Source organism: Phragmites australis, chromosome 16 (genome assembly GCF_958298935.1).
Source record: "Phragmites australis chromosome 16, lpPhrAust1.1, whole genome shotgun sequence".
Lineage (NCBI taxonomy): Eukaryota > Viridiplantae > Streptophyta > Magnoliopsida > Poales > Poaceae > Phragmites > Phragmites australis.
This window is the reverse complement of record NC_084936.1, coordinates 26,922,575-26,934,893: the sequence shown is the minus strand read 5'-3', so window position 1 is coordinate 26,934,893 and position 12,319 is coordinate 26,922,575. Positions and strand designations below refer to the sequence as shown.

The window sequence follows — 12,319 nt, the reverse complement described above, 5'->3', positions numbered from 1 at the left end:
TGGACTAAATCTAACAGAGTAAACATGTACCTGGCCAACTCAGTTCGTAGCCTTTATTTCCATGTAATGGCATTAGATATGATAAGAAACGAATTACAGAGGATGATTTTAAGATAGCCAAAACAGAAAATGGAAGAATCGAAACAAACGTAAGAGGACAATTATTTGCACACGAACAAATGTATTACTTCATTTTTCTAAACCATGTTGTCGTCGTGGAGATCTGCTTTGGACAATTGAACTCCACAGTCCATGCAAAAAATAAAAAATAAACTCCACAGTGACCAAGAAAAACCCATCGTGTCAAACAGCGTGCGTATGATGAAAAGCATGGACTGATCAGTCACGGCAAGGAATTGGAGACGTCTTGCTCGAACGCGTGGCTCAGGCTGCCGCGCATGAAGTTGCCGCTCCACGTCGACGCCGACGACAAGCTGACATGGCTCGTCGTCGTCCCCGCCGTGGTTGACATGGTGTCCAGGCCCCCGTCGGTCGCCGGCCACACGAAGGACGGCTTGAACGGCGGCACCACCGGCGGCGGCACGGAGCCGAGCAGGATCTGCTGGATGGCCGGCGTCTTGGGGCGCTCGGCCGGGGTCGGGTGGCTGCACGCGAGCCCCAGCAGGATTAGCCGCTCCGCCTGGTCCCGGTCGAACGCGCCCTCGAGGCGCGGGTCGACGGCCTCGAGCGCGCGGGCGTCGCGGTGCAGGCGCCACACCCAGTCCACCAGGAAGTGGAAGCCGTCGATGTCGCAGCGCGGGCGGCGGCCGCAGACCACCTCCAGGACGACGGCGCCGAAGGCGTAGACGTCGGACTCGCGCGTGGCCTTCTCGGCGTGGAAGCACTCGGGCGCGATGTACCCCATGGTGCCGGGCACGCTGCCGCCGACCTCCTCCATGTAGGAGGTCTTGTCGGTCTCGATGGCGCGCGCGAGGCCGAAGTCGCCGAGGCGCGCGCTGAAGGCGGCGTCAAGCATAATGTTGGAGGCCTTGAGGTCGCGGTGCACCACCCGCTGGTCGTACTCGTCGTGCAGGTAGTGCAGCGCCGACGCCACGCCCTTGATGATGTTGTACCGGAGCTCCCACCCCAGCAGCTGCCTCCCCGGCGCCGAGCTGAACAGGTGCTGGTCCAGGCTGCCGTTCGGCATGAACTCATACACCAGCAGCAGTTCCCCGTTGTCGTGGCTCCACCCTGCCCGTGTCGATGCATCGACCAAGCTTGTCAGAATTCAATCTCCATTGTAATTCACTTACGCGATAAGGTTCTGTACAAAATGTGCCTTAAGCCCTTAGCATGCATGTTATGATGGATGTCATGGCAATGGCAGACCAGAGCATCGTTTACAATGTATTACTAACAAACTGGCTTCACTGTTGCAAATCAATCATTGCCAAGGATTGATTTTGGTCACGAGTCCTCGATGAAAAAGCGGTGAATTTGTAAAAGGAGAATGAATCACGATGTCTGCTCTGTGTTTGCTTGTAATGAGGTGTATGCATGCACAGAGATGCATGTTGTTAATCAGGGAGTGGCAGTTCACTGATTAGCTAAGTTTGAACGCATTGGAGCTGTAAAGTCTAACCAAAGTGAAGGGTCAACAGAAAATATTGCTCTCTGTTCTGTGCACATGCATAGCCTGGAAAGCCGAGTAAATTGCTTTCAAATTGCCATTGTTAATGGGCACACCATGTGCGATGAAAACCGCTAAGAGAATAAAGAATCAAAGACATGTACAATGCAATGATATTTAAATAGATGCTTAAAGAGAGAATAAAAAAGCTATTACATAAGAGTTTTAACCTACAATAGAATCAACTAATTTTCCAAGCTAATATCCAGTTATTTGGGCTGAAACCGTCGGTTTCCACGTTGAAACGGCCTGAGGCATCAACCGCTTAAGCGAGCAGCGACACAACGGCAAGCAGTCCCCTGAACCTCCACCGTGGCAAAAAAAATCAACCACCCGTAAGCAGGAAAAAAAATTCCGCCCATTATATCAACTGGTGGACTCCTGTAGAAAATATGCTATGTTTACTGATATTTTATTTGAATTTTATCTAATATATTTAATATATCATACTTACTGATGATATCTGGTAAATTTGGTAAATTTTATTTACCGATAAAAGAAGCCCCGCCGGAGGCAAGCAGGATTGGGGGGCGAGGTGGGCTTACCGACGAGGCGGACAAGGTGCTTGTGGCGGAGGCGGTTGATGATGCTGAGTTCGGCGAGGAAGTCGTTCTGGCCCTGCGTGCTCGCCCTTGAGAACTTCTTCACGGCCACCTCCACCGTGTTCCCGGCGCCGCCGGGGCTGCTGTGGTCGCGGACCACCACGCCCCTGTACACCACCCCGTACCCGCCCTGCCCCAGCTTCATCTTCTCGTCGAAGTTGTTGGTCGCCTTGCGCAGCTCGCGGTAGTCGAACTCCCGCGGCCCGCCGGCGAGGCTCCGGATCATCGTCCCGGTGATGGGGCTGCCGTCGTGGCCGTGCACCTTCCGCCGCTTCACCACGTACACGTACGCCAGTATGGCCGCGGCGACCAGCGCTACCAGCCCCACGGGCACGCCGATGGCCAATCCTAGCATGAGACTCTTGCCATTGTCGTCGTCGCACGGGAGCTTCTCCACCGTCATGTTCCACGCCAGGACGCAGTTGAGCTGGTACTTGCGCCCCGTCGACGCCGAGAACCCGAAGTAGGACCACTCTGCCACGGTCTTCCCGAGGTCCAGCGGCGCGTTAAGAACCGCTCGCACTGGCTTCGCTTTCCCGGCGACGGCCATGTACACCGCAATGCGGCGCGCGGCGCCGTCGTAGTCGATCCAGACGTTGTACTTGACGGTGCCGATGGGCGAGATCTCGATGCCGAGGGGCTTGAGCGAGGTGTTGGCGACGGAGACAACGCTGTTCACGTTGAGCCCGACGTGGTTGTCGTCCGGATCGTACGCCTGCTTCTCGGTGTCGAGCTCGACGGCGACGATCTGGTTGGTGGTGTTGCCGTCTGTGGCGGCACTGGTGAGGCCGAGGTACCCGCCGTAGCTCCCGGCGGGCGGCTCGTCCGCGGACGGCGCGATGACGAACGCGAACCCCTCCGCTGGCTCCATGCCTTTCGGCCGGAAGAAGTTGACGGTGAACACGGTGCTGAAGGACGCGACCCTCTTGCCGCCGGTGTCGTTCGCCTTGTTGCCATTATCCCCTCGATGCCAGACCTTGAACGGGGTGGCGTAGAGGACGCGGCCGGACTTGTTGGTGAGGAAGGTGGAGGGGTCGTTGAGGGAGTCCGGCGTGATCTGGAGCGCGCCCTGGTTGATGTTGGCGTCGCCGAGCACCGTCACGTTGGCGCCGCGGAACGCGCTGTAGAACCCAGAAAAGCTGAACGTGTTGACGTTGTCGCCGCCGCCTCCGGGAGCCGCGGGCACGCGCGAGCCCGCCGCGGTGGCATTGGTTGCGAGCGAGGTGGCGGCGGCGGTGGTGGCTAAGAGGAGGCGTACGAGGAAACGGACGGCCATTAACGGCGTGCAAGAAGCCGGCCGAGGCCTCCACTGTTCGTGTCCGTGCGTGGCCTGTGGAGACTGCACGGCCGCCCCCCTTATTTCCACTCGCTTTCCTGTGACCGCGAGCTGTGAGATTCGATCGGACTTCGGAGAAGCCGAGACGAAGGTGCAGCTCTACGCCATTGCATGCAGGATTTCTTATCTTTTGGGTCTTGTCAATCTGGCACGTACTGGTATGTCTTTTTCTGATCAAAGACATTCCAACCAAATTGTGACCAGAGTACCAGACTGAAAATTAATACAGTAGCATTCAATCTCTTTTTTCTTTTTTGGAAAACGAGCATGATCATGCAACTGGTGTTGATAAGATCCAGCTAGGCCAATAGGCGAGATGATGAAAACAGCATTTCTGTGCTTGGATAACTGAATATGATGACCATGCTACTATCAGCCTTCAGCATCAAGCATTCCCACAAAGCAACTAAAGTTTGAAAGTATGACCAAATGACCAAATTAAGTTGGTCCTCGCTCGTACGATATGCAATTGGAGTATGAACTTCAGGCTGTACTATTGTAAACTTCAGCTAGTATTTCCTTTTTCAGCATGGAGTGAGACAAGGAGACGACAAAAGAAATTCACGTGTGAAAAGCGAGTGGGCGAATGGGCAGTCGGTCACTGCTCACTGGTCAACAGCTCACCGGATTGGTTCAGCTTCTAGTTCGTCGACTTCAATGTTCAAGGGCACACGTATCAGATCCGATTTACAGCGCCATTTCCTAGCCTCTTCATCTCAGAGTCCACGATGGATTCCGGAGAGGTTGACGAAGTGTGTGGTGCTTGGCTAACGGTGACTGTTGGAGCACGGAAATATGCCCCTACAAAATACGGCGAGACCCTCTTTAACCTATGAGATTCAAACTTAGGATGGACTGCGTGCCAAAAGGAGAGAGCGAAAAAGAGTAGAGAGAGTCTAATAGGAAAATATTGGGGGTCCTTCTCCTCTGTCTTTTAAAGGCTTATTTATACAGAAAGAGAGACGAGAGGAATTACCACCATGTTTCTAAGATATTATGTTACAATCACATGCTTGAAGGTGTATTTTGGATATTTTACCTCTTACATATGATGTGGTAATTGAGATATTATGATCACTATAGTGATGCTACAGTACCACCGTCTATATATCTTCAAACTAAGACGTTCCCCCAACAGTACCCCTCATCTGTCGGTTCTGAGGTCCCGAGGGGAGCGAATGTGTATAGAATTAGCTTAGCCCCTTCAAAATCTGGCGATCCTGGATCATTTCCTGTTGTTGTGACGCGGACGCCTTTTACAAAGAGTGAAGTGACACCAAGTTCACCGAGGGCAACGGTAGCGTAGTTCGATGGAGTTGCATCACCCGAAGGGCCACTTTGGTGGGGCTCGACAGAGGCGGGGTTGTTTGGAACACAACCATGAGGCCCAAAGGTGGAGACAATGGCGAGGCGGATGGAGACAGCCGCGACCCTCTCAACAGTAGATGTGGCGAGGCTCAACAGAGGCAGGACCATCCGGAGTCTCGCGGCGGAGGCCGGCGACAAATTAAACGGCAAGGCTGAGAGGGGCTGTTCGTGGCCCCCTCGGCGGTATATGCGGCAAGGCTCGAAAAGGGCAGGACCATCTGGAGTCTCACGGCGAAGGTTGGAGATAGAGTCGACGGAGAGGCTAAGGGGGGCCGTCTGTGACCCCTTTAGCGGTAGACGCGGCGAGGCTCATCGGGGACAGGACCATCTGGAGTCCTGCGGCAGGGGTCGAAGATGGAGTCGACGGCGAGGCTGAAGATGACGGTCCACGACCCTCTCAGCGGTAGACGTGGCGAGGCTCAACAAAGGCAGGACCGTCTGAGTCTCACGGTAAGATCCAGAGATGGAGTCAATAGAGAGGCTGAGGGGGCCGTCCCTGACCTCCTCAGCGATAGACGCGGTGAGACTTGACGGAGGTAGAACCGTCTGAAGTCTCATGGCAAGGTTCGGAGATGGAGTCGATGGAGAGGCTGAGCGGGGCCATTCACGGTGCTCAGCGGTAGATGTAGTGAGGTTCGATGAAGGCAATACCGTTCAGAGTCTTGTGGCAAGGTCCGGAGATGGAGTCGACGGAAAGGCTGAGTAGGGTTGTCTGCGACCCCCTCAACGGTAAACGCGGCGAGGCTTGTCGGAGCTAGGACTGTCTGGAGTCTCACGACAGGAGCCGCAGATGGAGTTGACGGTAAGGCTAAGGCGGCGGTCCATGACCTAATGACTGGCACAAGGATTGAGGCAGACAGCTGGACACTCATATGACAAGGCGTAGGCTACCATTTTAACGTTTTGAACTGGTTGGAATGATGCGCTGATGGGCTAATGAGATGTACAGCCATACAAACTTTGCGTAAGCGCATATGAATATCTTAGTGAGCCTAGGTGGAATGAACATTACCACTCACAACTATCATGCACATGAACCGGGGAGTGTACCAGTGACCATGATAACAAACCTACGCGCCTGCGGTTGTGCATCGAGCCCGCGACAATGACGACGAGCTTGCGGAGGGTTGCGACCATCCTGCGTGCGAAGGCGAGAGTGTGCTTAGTACTCGGTTGTGAAGATACTTCCAGCTCTTTCCTTCCTCACAAAGTTTTTTTTGCCTATCCCCATAGACGACACCAGCTGTTGGAGCACAGAAACGTGGCCCTAGAGAATACGGCGAGAGATTCTTCCAATAAGTAAGCTCAAGCTTAGAGATGACATGTGTGTCAAAAAAGAGAGAGTGAAAAGGAGTAGAGAGAGTATAATGGGGAAAAATATTGGGGGTCTCACTCTCCTGCCCTTTGAGGACTCATTGCCGCGCCAGTTTCACACCGCAAAGCGCAATGAATCGACGATCTCGGGCGGAAAAGAGATTGCAATGAGCTGAACAGCTCGAGCTTTGTCCGGAATCGATGGCTGAGCCATGTGCCGGCCACAAAATTCTAAGTCCTTTTCGAATAACGCAGTTGGAAAGCAGAACTTGAGTCAGGTGGAAAAGGTGCAAGCTGGTGGCTGGATGTGGTTTGCCAGGCATGATAGGAGCATGCAGCTAGCACATGCCAGACCATTTTTTGCTCCGAATTCTATAATACATCCATTTTGGAGGGTTGTCAAAGCAGGTTCGACATTTCACAAGTTACCTGATATTCTCCCCAGTTTAAGTCATCCTTTGTGATCATTGGAATTGTGTAGAAATAAATAGGGGATTCGATTGGATGTTTGATCCAATGGATGAATGTAGATCAACAATCCATTTCCAAGAATACAACTACAACTCGTATTCGGCAATCAAACACCTGCAAGTTTAGTTCTAGATTCCGACCAGTGGCCGCGTTGTGGTTTGAGCCGCTCGACGCGGCGCTGGCTTGGCATTCCAGCCGGGCTCTGTTTATGGTTCTAGCTTGGATCTTCAACATCAAAGATGAATCAGGGTCCTTTATTCAACTGACCAACCAATATACAGACATACCCTAAAGGCCTAAACCCTTCTAAGTTTTGAACAGCTCGCTGAAATAATTGGCTGTACAAAAACTAAACTTTCTGACTTGTATTTACATTATTTCATCTGTAAGTTCTTTCGAGTTTCGATCATGGCCGAATGCGTAGATAAGGCCAGATTTTGTGCGTGTTTCTGCACACGCCAACACTTCATCAACGGCCGGAGGAGATGGCGGGAAAGTAATCATCGGCGCTGTTTGGCGCCGTGGGCGCCAGGAAGCTGCCGTAGGCGGTGCCATGCGTAGCCAGCGTCGAGGTGCCGTTGCCCGTGCCGCTTGTGGTCATCTCTATGTCGCTCAGCTCGAAGTGCAGTCCACCCTCCGGCGGCCACACGAACGGCGGCTTGAGAAGCGGCACCTCCGGCGGCGCCTCGGCCTTGGACAAAATCTGCAGCACCTGCGGCATGGCCGGCCGGTCCCCGGGGTTCGGGCTGCTGCACGCCAGGCCGAGGAGGAGCAGCCGGCTGGCCTCGTCGTGGTCGAACTCCGTGGTGCCGAGGTTCTGGTCCACGGCCCCCAGCAGCGCGCCGCGGCTGTGCATCTGCCACACCCAGTCCGACAGCAGCGGGCACCTCGGGTTGCCGAGCAGCGCGTACCGGCCGGTGACGACCTCGAGCACGAGCGCGCCGAACGCGAAGACGTCCGTCTGGCGCGTGGCCTTGTGGCCCACGGAGTACTCGGGCGCGATGAACCCGCGCGTGCCGGCGACGCCGAGGTCGGTGAAGGAGTTCTTGTCGTGCTCGATGACACGCGCGAGGCCGAAGTCCCCGAGCCGCGCGCGGAAGGACGCGTCCAGGAGGACGTTGCTCGCCTTGATGTCCCGGTGGAGCATCACGCGGGTGTACTCGTGGTGCACGTAGTGGAGGCCCGCCGCTACGTCGGCGACGATGGCGTAGCGGTTCTCCCAGCTGAGCACGGGCCGCTGCTCGTGCACGCCCCGGCGGAACAGGTGCTCGTCCAGGCTGCCATTGGGCATGTACTCGTACACCAGCAGCAGCTGCCCTTTCTTGTAGCACCAACCTGACAAAATTCAAACAAGGTTCGGAACCACGCGTCAACACGTTAACGGATGTCCACTGTAACATGTAACAAGCACAATGAGTACATCGATGCCGAATAGAAAATTCATAACTGGAGAATTACAACACCGGGATAGTTGAACAGATCGGAATGCTATTTTGTTGTTGGTCGTACACGATTTCATCAACGCGTTAGGATCTGAGTAGAATAGTATTATTGCCTCTACTTCTCCATTCCGATTGACTATCGAAATCGATGGATTAAAATACCAAGGGGTGTCGACTGTTCATCCTAATCTTGTTAAGCAACCACAAGCCTAGAAAAAGAATTGGTTAGAGAGGATCGATTAGGACGTCTAAACCATTTCATCCTGGTCAACTCTCATCTGATGAACAATAACGATCAACTCTAACAATGAACAACAATGATCAAACAAATATATGAATTTTTGAATTTTCGAATCTAGCAAATATGAAGCATGCGTCACTCCTATTCTAAAAGAAACTAGATAAGATGAAATCAGGCACGCAATGAGATTTGTTACTCATATCATAATATTCCTGGAATTTTCACATACCAATGAGGGGGACAATGTTTTTGTGGCGCAGCCGGTTGATGATGTCTACCTCCGCGAGGAAGTCATCGACGCATCTGGCGTCATCCCGGATGAACTTCTTCACCGCCACCTCCATTCCCTCCGGCTGGGCGTTGTCGGCGGGGAGCTGGCCCTTGTACACCTCGCCGTACCCTCCTTTCCCTAGCCGCAGCCGCTCGTCGAAGTTCTTGGTCGCCTTGCTCAGCTTCTCGTACGCGAACACCCTCGGCATCCCGGGGAGGTTGCTCAGCGTGTGCTCCAGCCGCTCCTGGCTCCTCTCCATCGACCGCCTCGCCCGCAACTTTCGTGACAGGAAGAAGGCAGCAACGCCGACTGCGATGACGGTGATGGGCACGACGACAGCGACGAGGACTATCCACATCTTGCTCTTCTTGTTGGGGATGATCTCGATTGACAGGTTCCAGTCGAGGATGCAGTTGAGCTCGAAGTTGGTGCCGGTGGACGCCGAGAAGCCGAGGTACGCCTTCTCAGGGACACGCTCGCTGAGGTCCAACGGCGAGTCCAGGACGGGGGAGGCGGGCTTCGGCTTGCCCCTGACGCCCATGTAAACCGAGATGTGCCGCACCACGCCGTCGTACTCGACCCAGACGGTGTAGTTGGCGGCGTTCGCTGCCGTTGTCGCGATCGACGTGATGTTGAAATCGGCGAGGTTCGCCGACTTGTTGGACACGACGGAGCCGATGTCGAGGCCGACGTGGTTGTCGTTGGCAGGGTCGTAGCTCTGGTTGAACGTGTCGAACTCGATCGCCACGAAACGATTCTTGGCCGGGGTGGCTTCCAACTCCGCGTTGGTGAGGCCGAGGTAGCCGCCGTAGCTCCCCGGAGGCGGCCCGTCGAGGGAGGGCGCGATGAGGAAGGTGAGGCCCTCGCCGGGACGCTCCGTATCGTAGAAGACGTTGATGGAGAAGCTGCTGTTGAACGACACGACACGGGCACGCTGGGCCTGGCCAGTGCTGTTACCGGTGCCGTTGCGTCCGGCCGCATCGTCGTCGAGACGCCAGAGGGTGAAGGGTTGGCGGAGGAGCACGGAGCCGGACTTGTTGACCAGGAAGCTGGGAACGTTTCGGGAGTCCGGCGTGAGCTGCAGCGCGCCGCCGTTGATGGTGGCGTCCTTGAGCCGTATCAGATCCTTGTCCCGCGAGTCGTCGGCCTGGAACGAGGCGTAGCTGTAACTCTTCACCTCGAGCGGCGACGGAGGCTGCAGCTGCGCGCGGCAGACAGTGAAGAACAAGCAGACGGCAAGGCAACCGAGCAGACGCGGCAGAGGAGAGCGAGCATGTCCGCCGCCGCATGTAGACGCCATGAGCCGATACGCGCACACGCGGGACGGGAGTAAACACTAAAACACGGGAGCTTGGAGGGGGCGGGGGGGAGGGATCCACCGTGTTGGCGCAGGTGCTATATGTAGCGGCTCGAGCGGCGCGGATCTGACAACTCCGCGCGACGGCGTTGAACGGTACGTGACGACCAAAAGGTTGGTGCGCGCGCGAAGAAATGCCTGCTGTTACAGAATACCGACCACTATGGTAAGATACGGTTGGGGTAGGATTTGTTGTAACATATCTATACAATTCGATCTTATCTTTAAGGTTATCTTGCTATCTAAAGTTACGTACTTTATATAAGTACATCGGTAACTATCATACACTGTGTAAAAAAAAATTATTAGTGACAAGTGATAATCAGTATTATGATGAGTTTCGTATCCGTCACTTTTATCATATCATTAATAATAATTCATTAGTGGTGGGTGATTATCTCATTAGTGACTAGTTATAACTGTGACCCATCACTAATATTCAGTCATTAGTGACAGGTCATAATCGTGATCCATCGCTATTGACTGAACATTAGCGACAGATTATAATCTTGATCCGTCACTAATAACCGATGAACATTTTTTTGTATTTTTGAACACAAAAAGGTCAACAAAAGATTCCACTAAGCCATTCCTACGCAGGCTCATCTCACATGCCCCGTAAACCATACTTTTTTTACATTGTTTTAAATATTTGCGTTCCATGGGAATCAAACCAGCAACCTTCTCCTTATATATACCCACCTTACCACCTCTGCTATCACATAGTTGTGATAGAAACCGAATATTTTATCCTTTTTAACATTCTTTGTCGAAGGTCATTAGTAACGTGTCATAACCATAACTCGTCACTAATATTAATTTTGCCAAATTTCGTCGAGTGTTATAATTTGATAGTTGACCCAAGTGTATTCAGTAAAACGGGTATAACTTTTGCATACGGACTCCGATTTCAACGTGTTTTGCCTCTACGGATATCTACAGAAAAAAGTTACATCCGTTTGAATTTTTTGAGGCTAAAAATGGCTTGGAAGATTGAGTTCTCGCCCTCGGAAGTTTCTGCACCGTTTTCAGAACACGCATTTGTATCCATAGCCGCCACAACTTACATCAAACTTGAGCAGAAATATACAATAGTTTCTATTCTAATACTGTTGAGAAGAGAAAAAATAAGAGAAAAATAAAATTAAAATAAAAAATATTTGCGAATACCATCATTAGTGACTGAAAGTTAGTCATTAGTGACGGATTACAAATTTACCCATCACTAATGACTGGCATAAGGTGATCCGTCACTAATGAGTGGATTATTAGTGACGGGTCAAGTTGTGACCCGTCACTAATGACTGGCCTAGGACGACCTGCTACTAATGACCTTATCATTAGTGACGGGTTACAATTTAACCCATCACTAATTACTGGCCTAGGACGATCTGTCACTGTTGAACTAGTTATTAGTGATAGGTCATAATTTGACCCGTCACTATTATCATCAGTCTTGATCAGTGACGAGTCTATATCTGATCACTAATGACTGGCCTAGGACGACCCGTCACTGATGACCACTTATTAGTGATAAGTCTATATCTAGTCCCGATCAGAAGGGACATTAGTGACACGTTCTTATTGGACCTGTCACTAATAGGACATTAGTAATACGTGTTGAGCAACCGTCACTAGTGTGGTATCTCCTTTGCTGGTTTCTTACGTAGTGATAGTATATATATTCATCTTTCTACACAAGTCGACGTCGATTATGAACCGTCGCCTCCACAACTTCCATTGCGTCGCTCCTGAGAGTGATTCGATCTCCATGATCTCTTGGGGGTTGCGTAGCCCCTAGATTAGTGTTTGTGTCGTCGATGCATAGACCGGTCACCACTTAAAGTTTTCTGTTATCTTCATATATGGTTTTCTCTATTTTTTCTGATTATAAATCGGCTTGCGTCGCCCTACCAACCTATCGACGCTTTTGAGCTCCGGATTTCACCATCTCGGCTTTGACCTCTTCGCTGATTCCTCTCCTCTGATGATGACGCAATGTGACGCGGTGTGCTCGTCGACACAGATCCTTCTCCACGGCCTTTCAAGCGCCCCCGTCTACACATCGGACTATCGTCATCGGCCTATCGGCCGCGAGCACGAAGCTCTCTCACCACTGAGAACGAGGTTATCATTGCGCCCCTCCCAGGCTGCAACACCGGTGCTCATGATCATGTCATTGTTGCTGGGGTTGTCGCCTCTCCACGCAGTGACTCCACCACCATGCTGCACGTCCTCGTCACTACACCAGCTATCACTTCAAGTTAGCGCATTCCTCCAACACCTC

The 12,319-nt window shown here is 52.5% G+C and overlaps 2 protein-coding genes across 2 annotated transcripts; both read right to left on the bottom strand.

Moving 5' to 3' along the window:
• Positions 1-140: 140 nt before the first annotated feature.
• On the bottom strand, positions 141-3,686 carry LOC133894894 (probable L-type lectin-domain containing receptor kinase S.5). The gene is made up of 2 exons (XM_062335077.1): positions 2,176-3,686; positions 141-1,191 (listed from the first exon to the last, which is right to left on the bottom strand). Exons 1-2 carry the CDS (start codon positions 3,506-3,508, stop codon positions 344-346), a joined length of 2,181 nt encoding a protein of 726 aa, XP_062191061.1. The 5' UTR covers positions 3,509-3,686; the 3' UTR covers positions 141-343.
• Positions 3,687-7,022: 3,336 nt separating this feature from the next.
• LOC133895682 (probable L-type lectin-domain containing receptor kinase S.5) lies at positions 7,023-10,029 on the bottom strand. The gene is made up of 2 exons (XM_062336153.1): positions 8,634-10,029; positions 7,023-8,056 (listed from the first exon to the last, which is right to left on the bottom strand). Exons 1-2 carry the CDS (start codon positions 9,973-9,975, stop codon positions 7,191-7,193), a joined length of 2,208 nt encoding a protein of 735 aa, XP_062192137.1. The 5' UTR covers positions 9,976-10,029; the 3' UTR covers positions 7,023-7,190.
• Positions 10,030-12,319: the final 2,290 nt, after the last annotated feature.

Bases quoted from the DNA above. Each gene is read 5' to 3' on its own strand.
- LOC133894894 (XM_062335077.1), bottom strand. From the start codon at position 3,508: ATGGCCGTCCGTTTCCTCGTACGCCTCCTCTTAGCCACCACCGCCGCC. The intron at 1,192-2,175 runs GTAAGCCCACCT...CGACACGGGCAG, and splicing joins GCACCTTGTCCGCCTCGTCG to GGTGGAGCCACGACAACGGG.
- LOC133895682 (XM_062336153.1), bottom strand. From the start codon at position 9,975: ATGGCGTCTACATGCGGCGGCGGACATGCTCGCTCTCCTCTGCCGCGT. The intron at 8,057-8,633 runs GTATGTGAAAAT...GAATTTTGTCAG, and splicing joins AAACATTGTCCCCCTCATTG to GTTGGTGCTACAAGAAAGGG.